A 24,609-nucleotide genomic window follows, 5' to 3' on the forward strand; every position below is an offset into this window, starting at 1 on the left:
AAGGCGGAGTAGGGGTCGTTCTCGAGAAGGTTGGAAGGAAGGGGTAAGGGAGGTTTTGTGGGCGAGGGGCTTGGACTTCCAGCAGGCATGCATGAGCGTGTTCAATAGGAGTGAATGGAGATGAATGATATTTGTGACCTGACGATCTGTTGTAGTGTGAGCAGGGTTATATTTAGTGAAGGGATTCAGGGAAACCAGTTATTTTTAATAGCCGGACTTGGGTCCTGTAAATGGGAAGTACAGTGCCTGCACTCTAAAGGAGAGATTTGGGATATTAGCAGTTTGGAGGGATATGTTGTGTATCTTTGTACGTATATGCTTCTAAACTGTTGTGTTCTGAGCACCTCTGCAAAAACAGTGATTATGTGTGAGTGAGGTGAAAGTGTTGAATGATGATGAAAGTATTTTCTTTTTGGGGATTTTCTTTCTTTTTGGGTCACCCTGCCTCGGTGGGAGACAGCCGACTTGTTAAAAAAAAAATAATTTTCTTTGTATTAAATAAATGCATTTTTAAAACTTGCCTCTTAGGTCTTAGTATACAATGATAAAGACAATATGCATTATACCTCTTCCATTTTCCTTATATAGAGCATATCCTGTGTCCTAGCTGCATGTAGCCAAGGTACGATCATGTTAAGGACATTAAAGATTACATACAGAGAGGTCGCTTCTCTACAAAAAGACATTTTCCTCATTCCTCTGTGGCTTTATTTTTATGTACATATTTTGTAACATAAGTATTGTGTTAAACTTCAGCATTGTCGTGTCTTGGTTACATCGGCAAGAGGAGCGCCTACTGATGCCAACCCCAGTAGCTACTCCAGGGGAACCTCCGCCTACACTCATCCCACAGACACCTAGCACTAGTTCAGTAGTTTGTCCACCTCCAATTTCCATCACTCCTTCCTGTGGCAAGCTCTATCTTCGGCGAGATTCAACCACTAGTTCCTGTGACCCAATGGATCGCATGGAATGGTTAACTTACGAGGTTAGTATGTAATTGTGGATTATTCTCTTGAATATTTTTTTAAATGTGAAATAAGTACATTTTTTTTCCCACTGCATTGGCCCTCTCCCACTAAGACTGGTGCCCCAGAAAATGACATTGTTAGAAGTGTTCAGACCTCACAGTGTTAATGACTTCCCAAGCAGCAACATCCTCTGCCATCCTTTTCATTGCAGGTTCTGTACTTCACAGTACTGTACCTGCACAGTAAAGTACAGGGTTCAGGAACTGGTGTCCTTGAACCCCTTGATAAATGTTACTCTCCTCACATTCCAACAACCACTGTTCTCCACTGATCTAAAACACACACATGCACACACGTACATGCGCACAAGCATACACACAATGTATGCGCGCGCACACACAGATGATGGAGTTGGCACTGGAAAACCTCATTCATCAAATTGTTACGGACATTACCAAATAGAGGGAAGGATGAACCAGCAAGGCTGGACCTCGTATTCTCCTTGAGTAATTCAGATATTGGGGATATCACACATGAAAGGCTTCCAGAACTAACAGTGGAAAGTGAAACAGCACATGAAAGACAGGAGAAGTCAAACTACAAAAGAGGGGACTACACTGGCATGAGGCAGTTCCTGCATGATGTGCAGTGGGGAAGAGAACTGGAGGGAAATACTGTAAATGAAATGATGGAACATGTGACCACAAAGTGCAGGGAGGCAGAGAAAAAGTTTGTACCCAAGGGCAACAGAAACAATGGGAAGACCAGAATGAGTCCTTGGTTTGCCTGAAGGTGTAGAGAGGCCAAAGCAAAGTGTGCTAGAGCTTGGAAAAAGTATAAAAGACAAAGGACCCAGGAAAATGAGGCGAACCGAAGAGTCAGAAATGAATATGCATGGATAAGGAGGGAGGTCCAGTGGCAGTATAAGAATGACATAGCATCGAAAGCCAAATCTGTTGTTGTGCAACCACTTCATGAGGGAAAACAACAATCAAGGAACAGGTATCCATGGGGAAGTGGAATAAGAATCTTTCATCCGTAAGCCATGCATGTTGTAAAAGTCAACTAAAATGCCAGGAACAATGGGCTAGTAACCCCTTTACCTGTAATAATTACTAAAAAGAATAAGAAGAAAATTGTCAAAGTGGGAAGTCTGAATGTGTGTGGATGTTGTGCAAATGATAAGAAAGAGATGATTGTGGATGTTATGAATGAGAAGAAGCTGGATGTTCTTGCTTGAAGTGAAACAAAGCTGAAGGTGGGAGAGTTTCAGTGGAGAGGAACAAATGGGATTAGGTCAGGGGTTTCAAATAGAGCAGAGCTAAAGAAGGAGTAGCAATAATGTTGAAAGATAAGCTATGGCAGGAAAAGAGGGACTATAAATGTATTAATTCAAGGATTATGTGGAGTAAAATAAAGGTTGGATGTGAAAAGTGGGTTATAATAAGCGTATATGCTCCTGGAGAAGAGAGAAGTGTAGAGGAGAGAGAGAGAGAGATTTTGGGAAATGTTGAGTGAATGCGTGGGGAGTTTTGAACCAAGTGTGAGAGTAATGGTGGTTGGGGATTTCAATGCTAAAGTGGGCAAAAATGTTGTGGAGGGAGTAGTAGGTAAATTTGGGGTGCCAGGGGTAAATGAAAATGGGGAGCCTTTAATTGAGTTATGTGTAGAAAGACGTTTGGTAATAAGTAATACATATTTTATGAAAAAGAGGATAAATAAATATACAAGGTATGATGTAGCACGTAATGAAAGTAGTTTGTTAGATTATGTATTGATGGATAAAAGGTTGATGGGTAGGCTCCAAGATGTACACGTTTATAGAGGGGCAACTGATATATAGGATCATTATTTAATTGTAGCTACAGTTAGAGTAAGCGGTAGATGGGAAAAGAGGAAAATGGCAACAAGTAAGAGGGAGGTGAAAATGAATAAACTAAGAGAGGAGGAAGTTTGGGTGAGATATAAGCAAGTATTGGCAGAAAGGTGGACTGGTGCACGTATAAGTAGTGGGGGGGTTGAAGAGGGTTGGAATATTTTTAAAAATGCAGTATTAGAATGTGGGGCAGAAGTTTGTGGTTATAGGAGGGTGGGGGCAGGAGGAAAGAGGAGTGATTGGTGGAATGATGAAGTAAAGGGTGTGATAAAAGAGAAAAAGTTAGCTTATGAGAGGTTTTTACAAAGCAGAAGTGTTACAAGAAGAGCAGAGTATATGGAGAGTAAAAGAAAGGTGTAGAGAGTGGTGAGAGAGTGCAAAAGGAGAGCAGATGATAGAGTGGGAGAGGCACTGTCAAGAAATTTTAATGAAAATAAGAAAAAATTTTGGAGTGAGTTAAACAAGTTAAGAAAGCCTAGGGAATGTATGGATTTGTCAGTTAAAAACAGAGTAGGGGAGTTAGTAGATGCCAATATCCCAAACCCCTCCTTTAGAGTGCAGGCACTGTACTTCCCATTTCCAGGACTCAAGTCCGGCTATATAAAAATAACCGGTTTCCCTGAATTTTTTTTTTTTTTAACAAGTCGGCCATCTCCCACCGAGGCAGGGTGACCCAAAAAAGAAAGAAAATCCCCCAAAAGAAAATACTTTCATCATCATTCAACACTTTCACCTCACACATAATCACTGTTTTTTGCAGAGGTGCTCAGAACACAACAGTTTAGAAGCATATACGTATAATGATACACAACATATCCCTCCAAACTGCTAATATCCCAAACCCCTCCTTTAGAGTGCAGGCATTGTCCTTCCCATTTCCAGGACTCAAGTCCGGCTATTAAAAATAACCGGTTTCCCTGAATCCCTTCACTAAATATTAGCCTGCTCACACTTCAACAGATCGTCAGGTCCCAAATACCATTCGTCTCCATTCACTCCTATCAAACATGCTCATGCACACCTGCTGGAAGTCCAAGCCCCTCGCCCACAAAACCTCCCTTACCCCTTCCTTCCAACCTTTTCGAGGACGACCCCAACCCCACCTTCCTTCCCCTACAGATTTATACGCTCTCCATGTCATTCTACTTTGATCCACTCTCTAAATGACCAAGCCACCTCAACAACCCCTCTTCAGCCCTCTCACTAATACTTATATTAACTCCACACCTTCTCCTAATTTCCACACTCCGAATTTTCTGCATAATATTTACACCACACATTGCCAGATGACTGTGAAACAGAAACCTGTAACTGTTTTGCATGATGGTAGGATTGCTGGTTTCTTTTTCTGTCTCATAAACACGCTAGATAACTGGGATATCTTGCTACTCCTACTTACACTTTGGTCACACTTCACAGACACGCACATGCATATATATATACATACATCTAGGTTTTTTCTCCTTTTTCTAAATAGCTCTTGTTCCTCTTTATTTCTTCTATTGTCCATGGGGAAGTGGAAAAGAATCTTTCCTCCGTAAGCCATGCGTGTCGTTTGAGGCGACTAAAATGCCGGGAGCAATGGGCTAGTAACCCCTTTTCCTGTAGACATTTACTAAAAAAGAGAAGAAGAAAAACTTTATAAAACTGGGATGCTTAAATGTGCATGGATGTAGTGCAGATGACAAGAAACAGATGATTGCTGATGTTATGAATGAAAAGAAGTTGGATGTCCTGGCCCTAAGCGAAACAAAGCTGAAGGGGGTAGGGGAGTTTCGGTGGGGGGAAATAAATGGGATTAAATCTGGAGTATCTGAGAGAGTTAGAGCAAAGGAAGGGGTAGCAGTAATGTTGAATGATCAGTTATGGAAGGAGAAAAGAGAATATGAATGTGTAAATTCAAGAATTATGTGGATTAAAGTAAAGGTTGGATGCAAGAAGTGGGTCATAATAAGCATGTATGCACCTGGAGAAGAGAGGAATGCAGAGGAGAGAGAGAGATTTTGGGATATGTTAAGTGAATGTATAGGAGCCTTTGAACCAAGTGAGAGAGTAATTGTGGTAGGGGACCTGAATGCTAAAGTAGGAGAAACTTTTAGAGAGGGTGTGGTAGGTAAGTTTGGGGTGCCAGGTGTAAATGATAATGGGAGCCCTTTGATTGAACTTTGTATAGAAAGGGGTTTAGTTATAGGTAATACATATTTTAAGAAAAAGAGGATAAATAAGTATACAAGATATGATGTAGGGCGAAATGACAGTAGTTTGTTGGATTATGTATTGGTAGATAAAAGACTGTTGAGTAGACTTCAGGATGTACATGTTTATAGAGGGGCCACAGATATATCAGATCACTTTCTAGTTGTAGCTACACTGAGAGTAAAAGGTAGATGGGATACAAGGAGAATAGAAGCATCAGGGAAGAGAGAGGTGAAGGTTTATAAACTAAAAGAGGAGGCAGTTAGGGTAAGATATAAACAGCTATTGGAGGATAGATGGGCTAATGAGAGCATAGGCAATGGGGTCGAAGAGGTATGGGGTAGGTTTAAAAATGTAGTGTTAGAATGTTCAGCAGAAGTTTATGGTTACAGGAAAGTGGGTGCGGGAGGGAAGAGGAGCGATTGGTGGAATGATGATGTGAAGAGAGTAGTAAGGGAGAAAAAGTTAGCATATGAGAAGTTTTTACAAAGTAGAAGTGATGCAAGGAGGGAAGAGTATATGGAGAAAAAGAGAGAGGTTAAGAGAGTGGTGAAGCAATGTAAAAAGAGAGCAAATGAGAGAGTGGGTGAGATGTTATCAAAAAATTTTGTTGAAAATAAGAAAAATTTTTGGAGTGAGATTAACAAGTTAAGAAATCCTAGAGAACAAATGGATTTGTCAGTTAAAAAATAGGAGAGGAGAGTTATTAAATGGAGAGTTAGAGGTATTGGGAAGATGGAGGGAATATTTTGAGGAATTGTTAAATGTTGACGAAGATAGGGAAGCTGTGATTTCGTGTATAGGTCAAGGAGGAACAACATCTTGTAGGAGTGAGGAAGAGCCAGTTGTGAGTGTGGGGGAAGTTCGTGAGGCAGTAGGTAAAATGAAAGGGATTGATGGGATAAAGATAGAAATGTTAAAAGCAGGTGGGGATATAGTTTTGGAGTGGTTGGTGCAATTATTTAATAAATGTATGGAAGAGGGTAAGGTACCTAGGGATTGGCAGAGAGCATGCATAGTTCCTTTGTATAAAGGCAAAGGGGATAAAAGAGAGTGCAAAAATTATAGGGGGATAAGTCTGTTGAGTATACCTGGCAAAGTGTATGGTAGAGTTATTTTTGAAAGAATTAAGAGTAAGACGGAGAATAGGATAGCAGATGAACAAGGAGGCTTTAGGAAAGGTAGGGGGTGTGTGGACCAGGTGTTTACAGTGAAACATATAAGTGAACAGTATTTAGATAAGGCTAAAGAGGTCTTTGTGGCATTTATGGATTTGGAAAAGGCATATGACAGGGTGGATAGGGGGGCAATGTGGCAGATGTTGCAGGTGTATGGTGTAGGAGGTAGGTTACTGAAAGCAGTGAAGAGTTTTTACGAGGATAGTGAGGCTCAAGTTAGAGTATGTAGGAAAGAGGGAAATTATTTCCCAGTAAAAGTAGGCCTTAGACAAGGATGTGTGATGTCACCGTGGTTGTTTAATATATTTATAGATGGGGTTGTAAGAGAAGTAAATGCGAGGGTCTTGGCAAGAGGCGTGGAGTTAAAAGATAAAGAATCACACATAAAGTGGGAGTTGTCACAGTTGCTCTTTGCTGATGACACTGTGGTCTTGGGAGATTCTGAAGAGAAGTTGCAGAGATTGGTGGATGAATTTGGTAGGGTGTGCAAAAGAAGAAAATTGAAAGTGAATACAGGAAAGAGTAAGGTTATGAGGATAACAAAAAGATTATGTGATGAAAGATTGGATATCAGATTGGAGGGAGAGAGTATGGAGGAGGTGAATGTATTCAGATATTTGGGAGTGGACGTGTCAGCGGATGGGTCCATGAAAGATGAGGTGAATCATAGAATTGATGAGGGGAAAAGGGTGAGTGGTGCATTTAGGAGTCTGTGGAGACAAAGAACTTTGTCCTTGGAGGCAAAGAGGGGAATGTATGAGAGTATAGTTTTACCAACGCTCTTATATGGGTGTGAAGCATGGGTGATGAATGTTGCAACGAGGAGAAGGCTGGAGGCAGTGGAGATGTCATGTCTGAGAGCAATGTGTGGTGTGAATATAATGCAGAGAATTCGTAGTTTGGAAGTTAGGAGGAGGTGCGGGATTACCAAAACTGTTGTCCAGAGGGCTGAGGAAGGGTTGTTGAGGTGGTTCGGACATGTGGAGAGAATGGAGCGAAACTAATAACTTCAAGAGTGTATCAGTCTGTAGTGGAAGGAAGGCTGGGTAGGGGTTGGCCTAGGAAAGGTTGGAGGGAGGGGGTAAAGGAGGTTTTGTGTGCGAGGGGCTTGGACTTCCAGCAGGCATGCGTGAGCGTGTTTGATAGGAGTGAATGGAGACAAATGGTTTTTAATACTTGACGTGCTGTTGGAGTGTGAGCAAAGTAACATTTATGAAGGGGTTCAGGGAAACCGGCAGGCCGGACTTGAGTCCTGGAGATGGGAAGTACAGTGCCTGCACTCTGAAGGAGGGGTGTTAATGTTGCAGTTTAAAAACTGTAGTGTAAAGCACCCTTCTGGGAAGACAGTGATGGAGTGAATGATGGTGAAAGTTTTTCTTTTTTGGGCCACCCTGCCTTGGTGGGAATCGGCCAGTGTGATAATAAAAAAAAAAAAATATTTTGCCCTGTCTCCAGACAAACTCTCGTCCACTACCAACACTGCCCATATCACTGCATAATGACACATTTTATTGATTTTAGAGTATATATCAGGTTTCTATGGTGTTTATATTGTTTATTATGTCATATTAGATGAAGTGAGATAGGTAAATAAGCCGTAGAATTGATATTAGCGAAATTATTGAAGTACAGAATTCCACTGGAACGGATTAATTGCATTTTATTTAATTTAAGTGAGGAAAATTGACTGCAAACGAGCAAATCGAGTTGTGAGCAAGGTCATGGAATGGATTAACCTTTTCAGGGTCTGTGCCGTAGATCTACGGCTTTATGTTGAGGGTCCAAACCGTAGATCTATGCCAAAATTCTAGCGGCGTCAAATTTAACGCAAGAAGGCTGGTAGGCCTACATCTGAGAGAATGGGTTTAGTTGGTCTGTGTGCACACTATAGAAAAAATCTGGACGCCTGCATGGCATTGTGGGAACGCCACCAAAGCGCTTTGTTCATCATGCCTGGCACCAGGGAAGCTCTCACTCCCCACTCACTCTCCTGGCGAATTCTGACTCTCCTCTTCACAACTTACAGTTCTAAGATTGATGGTAGTGGATCTGAAGAGGAATTCTATGGTTTTGAACCATATGGTACCATTGTAGCATATGGTACAATGGTACCATGTTATACAATGGTATATGGTACAATGGTACCATATGGTACAATGTACCATATAGTACATTGTATCATATGGTACATTATACCATATGGTATATTGTACCATATGGTACAGGGTACAGGGACCCTAATGGAAATAAGTCTGACTTTTTTTTTGGTTATCCTAGGTTTTCCAAACATACGCTGCTATGTATGATAATCTATGTAACTTTATTTGTGTATACCTAAATAAACTTATGATGCCACATGTGCTTGAGTAAGTTTATTCAGGTTTACACAAATACAGTTACATAGATTATCATACATAGCAGCATATGTATAAAATCCTAGGATAACCCAAAAAAGTCAGGGTGACTTATTTCCATAGGGATCCCTGTATCTGTACCATATGGTGTCCTGTACCATATGGTACCCTGCACCATATGGTACCCTGCACCATATGGTACCCTGCACCATATGGTACCCTGCACCATATGATACCCTGCACCATATGGTATCCTGTACTGTATGGCACCCTATACTAAATAGTACAATGTACCATATGGTACCCTATAACATATGATACCACGTACCATATGGTCAGTTAGAGATGTTGCCACAAGGCAAGACTGAGTGAGTGACGACGCAAGCTAGCTAGTGACCCGGCAGTTTCCAAGACAAAGCGCTTTGTCATCCACCTCAAGGAACTTGTCAAGTGGCTGTACATTTGTAAATATATAATAGAACATTACTAATATACAACATTTGCATATTTTTGTTGTAAACAATTATTATAAATGAAATAATAATGATGAAAATATTAGTGTGTTTATTGTGTTGAATACAACAGTACCATATAGTACCATGTGGTACAATGTACCATATGGTAAAATGAACCATATGGTATTATTGTACAATATGCCATATGGTACCATTGCACCATATGGTACTATAAGGTACCATTGCACCATATGGTACCATAAGGTACCATTGCACCATATGGTACCATGGTACCATAAGGTACCATTGCACCATATAGTACCATTGTATCATATGGTACCATTGTACCAAATGGTGCCATTGTACCAAATGGTGCCATTGTACCAAATGGTGCCATTGTACCATATTCTACCATATGGTACCATTGTATCATATGGTGCCATTGTACCATATGGTACCACTGTACCATATGGTACAATTGCACCCTATGGCACCATTGTACCATATGGTACTATATGGTACCGTTGTATTCAACACAATAACCGCACTACTATTCTCATCATTTTGTTTACAACAAACTTGTAAACAAGTTTTGTAAGCAATTTAATGATAAATTAGTGCAGTTATTGCGTGGAATACAATGAGTGTACACTTATACAATATACATTATACTGGTCTCACAGACCACAAATGTTACTAGAAAAAGAAAAAATTAGAAAAGAAAAGAAAAAAGTATAAAAAACGTAAAATAAATAAATGCAATTTTGCGGAAGTCGCTGATATTGCCGCCACCCGGTCATTTTGGGTCAACTTCCCGCCGCTGTATCTCGGTAAGTATTGATCAGAATTTTTTTTTTTTAATTACCCTCACAAAAATATTGTCTTTAATTCTGTAAGAATGTTTTTTTTTTTTCTTTTTTTTTTTTTCAAAATTTCTTGGACCCTGAAAAGGTTAAACTCGCAAGTAGAGATTCCTCTGTAAAAATAAATTATTTTTTCTTATGAAATGATTGAGAATCTTTTCTCGATGGTAATGACACCAAAAGCATGAAATTTGATGGAAAACGTATGGAATTATGCCCTCGCAAAGTTAGCAGTCTCGAGGATATTTACACATGGACGATTTCACCCACTTTGAGCCCTATTTTCGGCCAATTCCAATGTTCCAGTCGACTAAAATCATAGGTATTTTGCTAGAACTCCATTTGTTCTATTGAATGAGTACAAAAAACCACCCATTTACCTATTTCAACTACCCAATGAAATGGTAAAAAATTTTGCAATTTGGCCAGTTTCACACAAATTTTAAAAGATGACAATTTCAAAATAGGGTCCAAAATAAACAAGACAGACATTCCTGGCACTAGAATAACATTATCTTAGTTCATTAATGATGTCTCATGGGCCCTGTTATATTACTCTTGCTTTCCATTTTGAATTTTTATTCTCACAAAAAATAGAAGATTTACTGTTATGCAGACTACTGCATTATTGTAAAAGTGGTATAAATTATATCAGTGCACTTGTAAAAAATATTAGACTCACCAGTTGACGTGTATTGGATGCGTGGCATGATTTGTTCACTCTTGAATATCAGCAAAAATCGAACATTTCCGCTACTTTGAGCTCAATTTCAAGGCACCTTTCATTGTGAAACCAATCAAAATCATTTCTGTAATATATCTTCCATTCTGTCAAATGAGACCAAGAAAATGAGAATACAACCATAAATACCATACGAAAATACACTTCAAAGTCGCTGTTATGAACCAGAAACATGGTCGGAGTTTTTTTTTTCTCATTATGCACTGCATGCTTCAGGATTTTTTTTTATATTGCACATACTTACCACATAGCCCCATTCTTTCATATGTACATCTACCAGCTTTCTTCCGCTCGATTTGAAGGTGCTAGAATTTATGCGTACAAATATGGCACCTACCCTGGCTCTCAAGCCATGCGAGTATGGCACTGATCCTGAAAGGGTTAAAGATTAACAGTCGCAATGCTGAAAGGGTTAATAATATTTTTGTGAGCGTTTTAGAAGAAAAAAAATAAGATCACTTCTTACCAAGATATAGAGGCGTGAAGTTGACAGAAAGTGAACGGCTTACAGCAGCAATAGTGACCGCCGCTCACTCGGTAATATTATTTTTACTTTTAGTCTACTTTTTTCTTTAATTTTTTAATACAGTGGACCCTCGGTTATTAGCCGTAATCTGTTCCAGAAGGTTGGTCTAAATCCAAGAAGGCCAAAAACCAAAATAATAATTCTCATAAAAATTAATGTTTAGTGGACCCTCCCTTGTCGAACTCCGTTATTGCTGATTTCCATTTCTGCCAAGTTTTTTCATCAAAATATTGGTTCTGTTTTTGTTGATTTCCTCCATTTTCGTCAATGGTACAGAACCTGTCCAGTGCCCAGTGCGTATACAAAGCCACCTCCCACACACATTCTCATGCAGTGTCATGTTGTTTCTCAGTCAGTGAACATACCCTGGCATTTGTTTATTGTGTGTGACTGCTAAATAAGCCATCATTGGTCCACAGGAAGCTTCTAGTGCCAGCCCTTTCATAAAGAATGTGAGAAACATTGTTGAAAAATGCATAAGTGGTGGTAGAGGGTGGTAGTGATGGTGGTAGAAGGTGGTAATAGTTGTGATGGTGGTAGAGGGTGGTAATAATTGTGGTGGTGGTAGAGGATGGTAGTGATGGTGCTAGAGGGTGGTAGTGATGGTGGTAGAGGGTATTAGTGATGGTGGTAGAGGATGGTAGTAATGGTGATAGAGGGTGGTAGTGGTTGTGATGGTGATAGATGGTGATAGTGATGGTGGTAATGGTTGTGATGGTGGTAGAGGGTGGCAGTGGTTGTGATGGTGGTAGAGGGTGGTTGTGATGGTGGTAGTGATGGTGGTAGAGGGTGGTAGTGATGGTGGTACAGGGTGGTAGTGGTTGTGGAGGAACATCACTCTAACAAAGCTGTTGCAAGCCGTGTTGGCAACATGTACAATGACAGTGACTTGTCCCATTTTAAGGAAATTTTAAAGAGATGCCAGAAACAGAGCCCTCTGGACAGATATTTAGTGCCACAGGTGTGCAGTAACTCTCAAGCTGATCTTAATGGCATTAAAAAACAAAGAGGAGAAGTGACCCCAGATAAGGACTTGGTACCGAGAGTCCTTATGGAGGGGGATTTCCCTTCCAAAGAATAACATCTCTTCCCTCTCCCCTCCTCCCTGTCTTCCATCCATCAACAACAGTCTTCAATACAGGAGTGTCATGTTGAATGTTCATCCTTTTGTGCATGTAAATCTATCTTTAACCCTTAAACTGTCCACACGTAAATCTACGTTCACTTGCAGGGGGGGGGGGGCTCTGAACATAGATCAATGTTTTATTTTTCATTCCTTCAAAATTGGTGTGATAGGCTTGAATTGCCTAGATGGAAATAAATGGAATAAAATACTGACGCAATGGAAATATAAACACATATGCAGTATAATGTGATCCTTTATTGACAACGTTTTGCCCACACAGTGGGCTTTTTCAAGTCACAAACAGATCTACCTGGGGTGGAAGGTACGCGAGTATTTATAGTCAGGTTCAGAATGCTGTGGTCAGGTGGAGAATGCTGTATCTGATGATCTACCGAGTGGGGTTATAGAGTCTAAAATCTTGGGTAGCTTGGAAGGGAGATTGGATAAGTTTGTGAGCAGATCTTCTGCAGTGTTCCTCCATTCCTATGCTCTTATGTGGGATAGCAATAAAGAAGTTTCTTGCCAAGTGGTTCAGCTATGTTATAGAAGCCATTGTTCTGGTTGAAGTTGTTGGTCATAGAGATAAGCGATGATTCCAGGATTCTTCGGTATTGAGTGTTGTCTTCTCTGGCAATAAGTCTTGAGTTTCTGTAGTTTATTAAATGGTTGTGTGAATTACGGTGTTGTACACAGGCATTCCTTGTATCGTCAGACCTGTTTGCGTATTGGTGTTCTAAAATATGTGTTTGGAGGTCTCTAGATGTTTCGCCCACGTATAATTTGCTGCACTCATTACAAGGGATTATGTATATCCCTGCAGAGGATGGAAGCTTGTCCTGTCTATTACTGGTAATGTCCTTCATGATCTTGGTTGTGGAGGTAGATACTTGGAATGAGGTATTGGAAAAGATATTGGAAACATGTTTGGCAATGGAGTTGGTGGGGAGGGCTATGTATCTCTTCTCGGCAGTGTCTTCTCTGGGTGTGTTGAAGATGTTTAATGCCCGTCGTCTGCAGTCTCTGATGAAGTGATGAGGATAGTGGAGTTTAGAAAATACTTGTTCAATTATAGTGCATTCTTCCTCAAGGAACTCACTGCTGCAGATTCTGAGTGCGCGCAGGAAGAAGCCTATAATTACACCACGTTTAGTTTTGGTGTCGTGGTGAGAGTAGAAGTGGAGAAGATCGTTTTGGTTGGTGGGTTTTCGATAGACTTTAAAACGAAGTTATGGTCAGCTTTGCAGAGAAGAACATCAAGGAAAGGATGAGTGTTGTCGACTTCTTCTTCAAGTGTGAACTGGATTAATGGCTCGCCACACATACAACAAATCACCAAGAAAATCTCCAAGACTGTAGGCATACTATCAAAGATAAGGTACTACATTCCACAATCATCTCTCCTGGCACTGTACCATTCACTCATATACCCTTATCTTACAAATGGATTTTGTGCATGGGGATAAACAACATCCAGTCACCTAAAACTCCTAATAACCCAGCAAAAGGCAGCAGTAGGAATGATAAATTCCCACTCCCGCCAGCATACTCCACCAATTTTTAAAAGTCTAAATCTGCTCACTATTAATAACATCCGTATTTATTCATGTGCCTACTACATACACAGAACAATACACGCAAATATAAACCCCCCACTCAAACTTCTCCTCACCAACCTAAACAGGACACATGACCACAACACAAAACACAGATCTCTTTTTGATATACCTTGTATCCATATCACACTGTGTAAAAACTCTATGCACATAAAGGGCCCCAAAATATGGAATTCATTACCAGAAGATATTAAAGTAACCCAGTCTGAAAATCAATCTAAGACTCTTCTCAAAAGCCACTTAATCACCCTAGACTAAATGCTAAATACTCAGTACACACTTACTCACCTATGTACTCCCACATCATAACTGAAATAATCACTTTGAACCTTTTATCCATTGTTGACAGGAATATAATTGAATCATTGTTTTCACAAAAAGCATTTGCGAATATAAATATATCTTTGTATTATACAAATTTTGATTCATTTATAATTAATATTCTACTGTACAACTATGAAATAATTACTATCCTACTGTACAACTATGATATACTCCTTAGTATTAAGTAGAATGTAAGCCAATAATGTTAAGTTGGCCCATGATGCCTAGGCATAATAGAGGCTCTCTTTGCATTGCAACCCACTATTCTAAATACAAAATCTCAATGTACTGTTTGCAAAGACATAAAATAAGTAAATAAATAAATAAATAAATAAATCATCATTCACTCCATCACTGTCTTAACAGAGGGGTGCTTTACACTACAGTTATAAAACTGCAACATTAACACCCCTCCTTCAGAGTGTAGACACTGTGCTTCCCATCTCCAGGACTCAAGTCGGCCTGCCGGTTTCCCTGAATACCTTCATAAATGTTACTTTGCTCACACTCCAACAGCACATCAAGTATTAAAAACCATTTGTCTCCATTCACTCCTATCAAATACGCCCATGCACGCTTGCTGGAAGTCCAAGCCCCTCGCACACAAAACCTCCTTTACCCCTTCCCTCCAACCCTTCCTAGGCCAACCCCTACCCTGCCTTCCCTCCACTACAGATTTATACACTCTCAAAGTCATTCTATTTTGTTCCATTCTCTCTGCATGTCCGAACCACTTCAACAACCCCTCCTCAGCCCTCTGGATAATAGTTTTTGTAATCCCACACCTTCTCCTAATTTCCAAACTATGAATTCTCTGCATTATATTCACGCCACACATAGCCCTCAGACATGACATCTTCACTGCCTCCAGCCTTCTCCTCATTGCAACATTCATCACCCATGCTTCACACCCGTACAACAGTGTTGGTACAACTATGCTCTCATATAGTCCCCTCTTTGCTTCCACGGACAAAGTTCTTTGTCTCCACAGACTCCTAAGTGCACTGCTCACCCTTTTCCCCTCATCTGTTTTGTGATTTACCTCATCCTTCATAGACCCATCTGCTGACACGTTCACTCCTAAATATCTGAATACATTAACCTCCTCCATACACTCTCCCTCTAATATGATATCCAATCTTTCATCACCTAATTCTTTTATCCTCATAACCTTACTCTTTCCTATATTCACTTTTAATTTTCTTCTTTTACATATCCTACCAGATTCATCTACCAACCTTTGCAACTTCTGTTCAGAATCTCCCAAAAGCAGAGTGTCATCAGCAAAGAGCAACTGTGACACCTCCCACTTTGTGTTTGATTCTTTTTTTTTTTTTTTTTTTTTTTTTTTTTTTTTTTTACACATGGTTTGACAAGGTTAAGGATCCCTAGGTTTATTGACAAGCTATTTACAGGTTAAGGATTCCTAACTTTATTGACAAGCTAAGAGCTGTTACCTACATCAGCTCATTTGAAAGCATTTTTATTGTTATGAGACATACAAGTAGGGAACAGGATGAAGTTGGAGCCATCTGTGGGCCAGCATTTTCATTTGTTCAACTGACGTTATCTCGTTGACATCATTATGCTGTACGAATGTGTTCCATACTCGAGTCATCCTGGGTATGTATGATCTCAGATGGAGTGATGTTCTGGAGAAGGGTACAGCCAGAGTGAAGTTGCTGCTTTCTGCCCGTCTTGTGGCATAAAAGCTTGTTTCGCGCTGTCCTCGAAGTGGATCCAAGTGTGGTATTTTGACAATATTGGCCTTGTACATAACAGTAAGGCCACCCACATCCCTCCTATGTTGAAGGCTCTGCTGAAATGACAGATCCATCCAGGATGGGTCCAGGCGAGAGATGAGACGTCTTGCTCTGTTCTCTACTCTGTCAAGCAGTCGCAGATGAGAGGGGGGACAGGCAAACCAAGAAAGTGGAGCATACTCAAGGTGTGAGCGTACTTGTGCCTCGTACAGGATCTTGCAACCCCTACTGTCAAGCAGATGTGAGATACGGCGAAGTGCTGTAAGCTTCCTGGCTGCCTTGTTTGCAAGATTTACAACATGGTTCTTCATGGTTAGTTTGGAGTCAAATTTCACCCCAAGGATATCAACTTCTTCTCCAGGTGCCAACATCGTCCCATTCATCCTTACTACTGCACCAGCATTACCATCATGGTGCCTAGAGACGATCATCATTTGCGTTTTCTCAGGTGCAAATGTTACTTGCCATCTATTTCCCCAAGCTGATATAGCTCTCAGCTGGTAATTGATGTAGCTTAGAGCAGCTGGCATTTCTTCTCTTGGATAAGTGAATGTTAGTGTACAGTCGTCTGCATATGCATGTGATTCTGGGATGAGATGAAGAAGGTCGTTGAAGTAGACATTCCATAACAGTGGACCCAGCACACTTCCTTGTGGAACGCTTGCCCCAATAGGATGTCTTGCTGATTCCGTTCCATTGAGAACTACACTTAGAGATCTACCATGAAGGTAATCACTGAGGAGACATAGCGTAGAGCCTGCAATTCCCAGTGCTTGAAGTTTTGCTAAGAGGCCCTGGTGCCACACCCGGTCGAAAGCGCCAGCAATGTCCAGTGCTACCACACAGCTGACTTTGGATTCATCCAGTGACTGGTGCCACTTAGTGGAGAGGTTTAACAACAGATCAGCAGCAGAGTAACCTTTCCTGAAGCCATATTGACGATCACAAAGTAGTGAGTGGTAGTCAAAGAAATCTGTCATTTGTCTTGAGATTATTGTCTCAAGGATCTTACCAGTGATTGACAGGAGTGACACTGGTCTGTAGTTGCTGATTTCTGCTCTGCTCTTCTTTTTGTGAACAGGGACTACATTTGCCTCTTTCCATGGAGAGGGCCATTTGCACTGTACTAGGCAGTGCTGAAAGATGCGAGTTAGAGGTGCTGCTAGCTGGTCTGCACATCTTCTCAACAATCTTGGGCTCAACTTGTCTGGGCCCACAGCCTTTTAACTCCACACCTTTTGCCCAGACCTTCGCATTCACTTCTCTTACAACCCTATCTGTAAATATATTGAACAGCCATGGTGACATCATGCTTCCTTGTCTAAGGCCTGTTTTTACTGGGAAATAATTCACTCTCTCTCTCTCTCTCTCTCTCTCTCTCTCTCTCTCTCTCTCTCTCTCTCTCTCTCTCTCTCTCTCTCTCTCTCTCTCTCTCTCTCTCTCTCTCTCTCTCTCTCTCTCTCTCTCTCTCTCTCTCTCACACTCACTCACTCACTCACTCACTCACTCACTCACCCCCCCCTCCCTCCCTCCCTCCCTCCCTCCCCTACATATTCTAACCTGAGCCTCACTATCCTCGTGAAAACTCTTCACTGCTTTCAGTAACCTACCTCCTATACCATACACCTGCAACATCTGCCTCCCCTAGCCACCCTGTCATATGCCTTTTCCAAATCTATAAATGCCACAAAAACCTCTTTACCCTTATCTAAATACTGTTCACCTATATGTTTCACTGTAAACACTTGGTCTACACACCTCCTACCTTTCCTAAAGCCTCCTTGTTCATCTGCTATCCTACTCTCCATCTTACTCTTAATTCTCTCAGTAATAACTCTACCATACACTTTACCAGGTATACTCAACAGACTTATTCTCCTACAATTTTTGCACTGGCTTTTATTCCCTTTGCTTTTATACAAAGGAACTATGCCAATCTCTAGGTACCTTACCCTCTTCCATACATTTGTTAATTAATAGCACCAACCACTCCAAAACTATATCCCCTCCTGCTTTTACCATTTCTATCTCTAACCCATCAATCCCAGTTGCCTTACCCCCTTTCACTCAACCCACTGCCTCAGGATTTCCCCCACTCTCACAACTGGCTCTCCCTCACTCCTCCAAGATGTTATTCCTCCTTGCCCTATACACGAAATTACAGCTTCTCTATCTTCAATATTTAACAATTCCTCAAAATATTCCCTGCATCTTCCCGATACCTCTAACTCTCCATTTAATAACTCTCCTCTCCTATTTTTAACTGACAAATCCATTTGTTCTCTAGGCTTCCTCAACTTGTTAATCTCACTCCAAAACTTTTTCTTATTTTCAACAAAATTTGTTGATAACATCTCACCCACTCTCATATTTGCTGTCTTTTTACATTGCTTCACCACTCTTTTAACTTCTCTTTTTCTCTCCATATACTCCTTCCATCACTTCTACTTTGTAAAAACCTCTCATATGCTAACTTTTTCTCCCTTTTTCTCTAACTTTTTCTCCTCTTTTCTCCCTCCCTCTCCCACTTTCCTGTAACCACAAACTTCTGCTGAACACTCTAACACTACATTCTTAAACCTACCCCATACATCTTTGACCCTATTGCCTATACTCTCACTAGCCCATCTGTCCTCCAATAGTTGTTTATATCTTACCCTGACTGCCTCCTCATTTAGCTTATACACCTTCACGTCTCTCTTACTTGTTGCTTATATTTTCCTTGTATCCCATCTACCTTTTACTCTCACTGTAGCTACAACTAGAAAGTGATCTGATATATCTGTGGCCCCTCTATAAACATGTACATCCTGAATCTACTCAACAGTCTTTTGTCTACCTATACATAGTCCAATAGACTACTGTCATTTCACCCTACATCATATCTTGTATACTTATTTATCTTCTTTTTCTTAAAATACGTATTACCTATAACTAAACCCCTTTCTATACAAAGTTCAATCACAGGGCTCCCGTTATCATTTACACCTGGCACCGAAAACTTACATACCACACCCTCTAAATGTTTCTCCTACTTCAGCATTTAGGTCCCTTACCACAATTACTCTCTCATTTGGTTCAAAGGTTCCTATACATTCGCTTAATATCTCCCAAAATCTCTCTCTCTCCTCTACACTCCTCTCTTCTCCAGGTGCATACACGCTTATTATGACTCACTTTTCACATCCAACCCTTATTTTAATCCACATAATCCTTGAATTTACACATTTATATTCCCTCTTCTCCTTCCATAACTGGTCCTTCAACATTATTGCTACCCCTTCCTTAGCTCTAACTCTCTCAGATACTCCTGACTTAATCCCATTTATTTCTCCCCACTGAAACTCCCCTACCCCCCTTCAGCTTTGTTTTGCTTAGGGCCAGGACATCCAACTTCTTTTCATTCATAACATCAGCAATCATCTCTTTCTTATCATCTGCACTACATCCATGCACATTCAAGCATTCCAGTTTTATAAAGTTTTTCTTCTTCTCTTTCTTCTTTCTTTCAACACACCGGCCGTATCCCACCGAGGCGGGGTGGACCAAAAGTAAAAACGAAAGTTTCTCCTTTTACATTTAGTAATATTTACAGGAAAAGCATTACTAGCCTATCGCTCCCAGCATTTTAGTCACCTCATACGACATGCATGGCTTACGGAGGAAAGATTCTTTTCCACTTCCCAATGGACAATAGATAGGAAAAAAAAAAACAAGAACAAGAGCTATTAAGAAAAAGAAGAAAAACCCTAGATGTGTGTATGTATATATGTATATGCATGTGCATGCCTGTGTAGTGTGACCTCAGTGTAAGTAGAATTAGCAAGATATACCTGTTATCCAGCGTGTTTATGAGACAGAAAAGAGACACCATCAATCCGACCATACCATCATGTAAAACAGTTACAGGTTTTTGTTTCACAGTCTACCGGGCAGGGCGGTAGTACCTCCCTGGGTGGTTGCTGTCTACCAACCTACTACCTACAATCTACTACCTACTAACACAACTGTTTTAATATATTTGTTATAAATTTGCAGGTGATGAAGTTTGTGAGGTTCCCCATGATGACCCCAAGACAATTGGCTGACCTGCTGTTAGTGCCACTTACAATCAAGTACAAGGAGTTCTTTGTTACTCGCATGGCCATTGGAATGTCATTTCATTCAGGTAATATCTAATAAGCTTAGTTTTAAATATTGATCTTTTGTCAGTTTGTTCTTTGAGAATCTGTTAACTCAAATAAATCTGTAGAGGAAATAATGGATGGGGAAATAACAAGACACATTTATTGATTATTGTTTGTAACAGTATGTGCTACCCTCACTTAATGACAGTGATATGTACCTCTGGAAATTTAACCCCTTTACTGTCCAAGTGTTAATCTACATTCTTACTGCCAACTCTCCAAACATAGATTGACGTTTTATTTTTCATGCCTCCAAATTTTACACAATTGACCTGAGATGCCTAGTCAATATAGAATGGGTCTAAACATTCAGTATGAACAGTATTAAAAAAATCTGGGGCCACTTAGTACCTTGTGGGAGCACCAGTTCAGTCAATTGCCAGCTAGAGCAAACAGTGTGGCAAACACCAGGGATTCACTGATGCTATGTCATATTAACACTCCCCTTTTAAGAGGAAAGTGATGTTGATGCCGAGTTTAGTGGCTTTGAGATGGATGTGGCCACAAGTGGTCGAGGAAATATCAAAAACCTTGATAATATCCCTTGTGTAACATTTGTGCCACATCCTTTCAATTTTGATACCACTGGTAGTGTTATCCTGCCAGAATGTCCTATAACCCATGCCCTAAGTAAAGAGAAACGATTCTGGAATGTTTAATAAGTGTTCGGCAGATTGGCTGGGTGACTGACTGGTAGGCTAGCTGGCTGGGTAGCTTGGTGGGTAGGTGGCTGGCTGGCTGATTGACTTTGGCTGTCTATCTGTCTCTCTCTATCACTGTCTCTGTCTCACAGGTACACCTAAGTACAGTTACAGTAGGGGACCACTTATACGGCAGGTTATGTTCCAGGCTACTGCTACAAAGCAGACATCGCCGGAAAGGAGAATGCCATTTTTTCCACGTATAAATTCATGTAAATGCCAGATAACAAGTTTACACTAACATATATTAAGCTAACAATAGAACCAGGCATTAAAAACAATAAAAGTAAAATACACACACAGTACACTCATTATTTACCTCAAAGTATTTTTAGTCTTCATGTAGGGCAAAAGGTGAGTAGTATTTACTGTAAGAAGTCAGGTGTGGGTAGGTATGGTAGCCCTCCTGGCCACCCCACCCACACATAATATACTATGATGCCCTAGAGTGATAAAATGCATTAAAATATTTGTAGTCTTCATGATTTTAATGTACGGTGAGAGGTGAAAAGTATTTATTTGTAGAAAGTCATGTGTTGGAGGCAGAGTAGGGTAGCCTGCCTGGCCACCCCACCCACTATGTAAACAAACAGACAAGTCTGGTTATGGTTCATACAAACACCTTACATTCTGTACCAGTTGTCTCCACAGTGGTACAATAGAATAAATAAAGATCAACACTTCCATTCTCATGTAATTTTTAGAAGGAATGATGCACCGACAAATTATTATTATTTTTTTTTCAACACGGCCGTCTCCCACCGAGGCAGGGTGACCCAAAATGAAAGAAAATCCCCAAAAGGAAAATACTTTCATCATCATTCAACACTTTAACCTCACTCATATATAATCACTGTTTTTGCAGAGGTGCCCAGAACACAACAGTTTAGAAGCATATACGTATAAAGATGTACAACATATCCCTCCAAACTGCCAATATCCCAACCCCTCCTTTAAAGTGCAGCCATTGTACTTCCCATTTCCAATACTTGGGTCTGGCTATATGAAAATAACTAGTTTCCCTGAATCCCTTCACTAAATATTACCCTTCTCACACTCCAACAGCTCGTCAGGTCCCAAATACCATTTGTCTCCATTCGCTCCTATCTAACATGCTCAGGCATGCTTGCTGGAAGTCCAAGCCCCTCGCCCACAAAACCTCCTTTATCCCCTCCCTCCAACCTTTTTGCGGATGACCCCTACCCCACTTTCCTTCCCCTACAGATTTATACGCTCTCCATGTCATTCTACTTTCATCCATTCTCTCTAAATTACCAAACCACCTCAACAGCCCCTCTTCAGCCCTCTGTCTAATACTTTTATTAACTCCACACCTCCTAATTTCCACACTCCGAATTCTCTGCATAATATTTACACCACACATTGCCCTTAGACAGGACGTCTCCACCGCCTCCAACCGCCTCATCGCTGCAGCATTTACAACCCAAGTTTCACACCCATATAGGAGTGTTGGTACCACTATACTTTCATACATTTCCTTCTTTGCCTCCATAGATAATGTTTTTTGTCTCCACATATACCACATATACCTTTCAGTGAGATTAACAAGTTGAGGAAGCCTAGGGAACAAATGGATTTGTCAGTTAAAAATAGGAGAGGAAAGTTATTAAATGGTGAGGTAGAGGTATCGGGAAGATGGAGGGATTGTTAAATGTTGATGAAGATAGGAAAGCTGTGATTTCCTGTATAGGGCAAGTAGGAATAACATCTTGTAGGAGTGAGGAAGAGCCAGTTGTGAGTGTGGGGGAAGTTCGTGAGGCAGTGGGTAGAATGAAAGGGGGTAAGGCAGCTGGGATTGATGGGATAAAGATAGAAATGCTAAAAGCAGGAGGGGATATAGTTTTGGAGTGGTTGGTGCTATTATTTAATAAATGTATGGAAGAGGGTAAGGTACCTAGGGATTGGCAGAGAGCATGCATAGTTCCTTTGTATAAAGGCAAAGGGGACAAAAGAGAGTGCAAAAATTATAGGGGGAGAAGTCTGGTAAAGTGTATGGTAGAGTTATTATTGAAAGAATTAAGAGTAAGACAGAGAGTAGGATAGCAGATGAACAAGGAGGCTTTAGGAAAGGTAGGGGGTGTGTGGACCAGGTGTTTACAGTGAAACATATAAGTGAACAGTATTTAGATAAGACTGAAGAGGTTTTTGTGGCATTAATGGATTTGGAAAAGGCGTATGACAGGGTGGATAGGGGTCAATTTGGTAGATGTTGCTGGTGTATGGTATAGGAGGTAGGTTACTGAAAGCAGTGAAGAGTTTCTACGAGGATAGTGAGGCTCAAGTTAGAGTATGTAGGAAAGAGGGAGATTATTTCCCAGTAAAAGTAGGCCTTAGACAAGGATGTGTGATGTCACCGTGGTTGTTTAGTATATTTATAGATGGGGTTGTAAGAGAAGTAAATGTGAGGGTCTTGGCAAGTGGCATGAAGTTAACCCTTAAATGGTCCAAACGTATATATGCGTTCACGTGCGTAGTGCCCCAAACGTGTATATACGTTTTATTTTTCCTGCTTCCAAATTTGGCACGATTGGACTGAGTTGCCTGGTCAGCATAGAATTGGTCTTAACACTCGGTGTGTGCAGTATTAAAAAAATCTGGGACCACTTTGTACCTTGTGAGAGCACCAATTAAATTGAGCACCAGCTAGAGCAAACAGTGCGGCAAACACCAAGGATTCACTGATGTAATGTCATATTAACATTCCTCTTTTAAGAGAAAAGTGATGTTAACCCCAAGTTTAGGGTCTGTCGATCTCTGTCTGTCTCTGTCTATCTCTTTCAGTCTGTCTTTGTCTATCTGTCTCACAGGTACACATAAATACAAGTATACATAGTATAAATTACCTAGGATAACCCAAAAATCCAGACAAAGTGCAATACTCAGCTTGAAGATGTGAGTAAAGGTGATGACGCAGTCTTGTGGCTCTCTCTGAGACAGAGAGCTAGATGGATAAACAGACAGGGAGCTTGACAGACAGACAAATAGAGAGATGAAATGTTTGTGTACCAGCAAAAACACAGCGAGGACGATGGTCATCTAATCTTTTCTTATCAGCTGCACAGTCCCCTATCCTCGTGTATGCTCATCAAACGTCAGCTCTTATCAGATGTTATCTCATCTTATCATGTCACTGTCAGGGGAGGACTTTGTTTTTCATGCTTCAAGGGAACATATTATTACCTATTATTATTATTACCTATTATTATTATTAGGTATTATTATTATTGTTATTGTTATTATTATTATTATCCCTCCCTCCCTCTCCCTCTCCCTCCACCTCTCCCTCTCCCTCCACCTCTCCCTCTCCCTCCACCTCTCCCTCTCCCTCCACCTCTCCCTCTCCCTCCACCTCTCCCTCTCCCTCCACCTCTCCCTCTCCCTCCACCTCTCCCTCTCCCTCCACCTCTCCCTCTCCCTCCACCTCTCCCTCTCCCTCCACCTCCACCTCTCCCTCCACCTCTCCCTCTCCCTCCACCTCTCCCTCTACCTCTCCCTCTCCCTCCACCTCTCCCTCTCCCTCCACCTCTCCCTCTCCCTCCACCTCTCCCTCCACCTCTCCCTCTCTCTCCACCTCTCCCTCTCCCTCCACCTCTCCCTCTCCCTCCACCTCTCCTTCTCTCTCTCTCTCTCTCTCTCAGGTTAAGGATTCCTAACTGTATTTACAAGCTAAGAGCTGTTACTTACATCAGCTCATTTTTACTGTTAAGAAACAT

General features: G+C 40.9%; 1 protein-coding gene across 4 annotated transcripts in view; it reads left to right on the top strand.

The window, feature by feature from the left end:
- Nucleotides 1-24,609, top strand: part of LOC128693198 (BTB/POZ domain-containing protein 17-like) — a 341,893-nt gene that overhangs the window by 202,476 nt on the left and 114,808 nt on the right. For all 4 annotated transcript variants that reach the window (XM_070089517.1, XM_070089518.1, XM_070089519.1 and 1 more), the window contains exons 6-7: nucleotides 757-988; nucleotides 20,026-20,155. In XM_070089517.1, the coding sequence (XP_069945618.1) occupies nucleotides 757-988; nucleotides 20,026-20,155 (362 nt within the window). The remainder of the gene's footprint in view (nucleotides 1-756; nucleotides 989-20,025; nucleotides 20,156-24,609) is intronic.

This window comes from Cherax quadricarinatus, chromosome 28 (genome assembly GCF_038502225.1).
Source record: "Cherax quadricarinatus isolate ZL_2023a chromosome 28, ASM3850222v1, whole genome shotgun sequence".
In the NCBI taxonomy this organism is placed as follows: Eukaryota; Metazoa; Arthropoda; class Malacostraca; order Decapoda; family Parastacidae; genus Cherax; species Cherax quadricarinatus.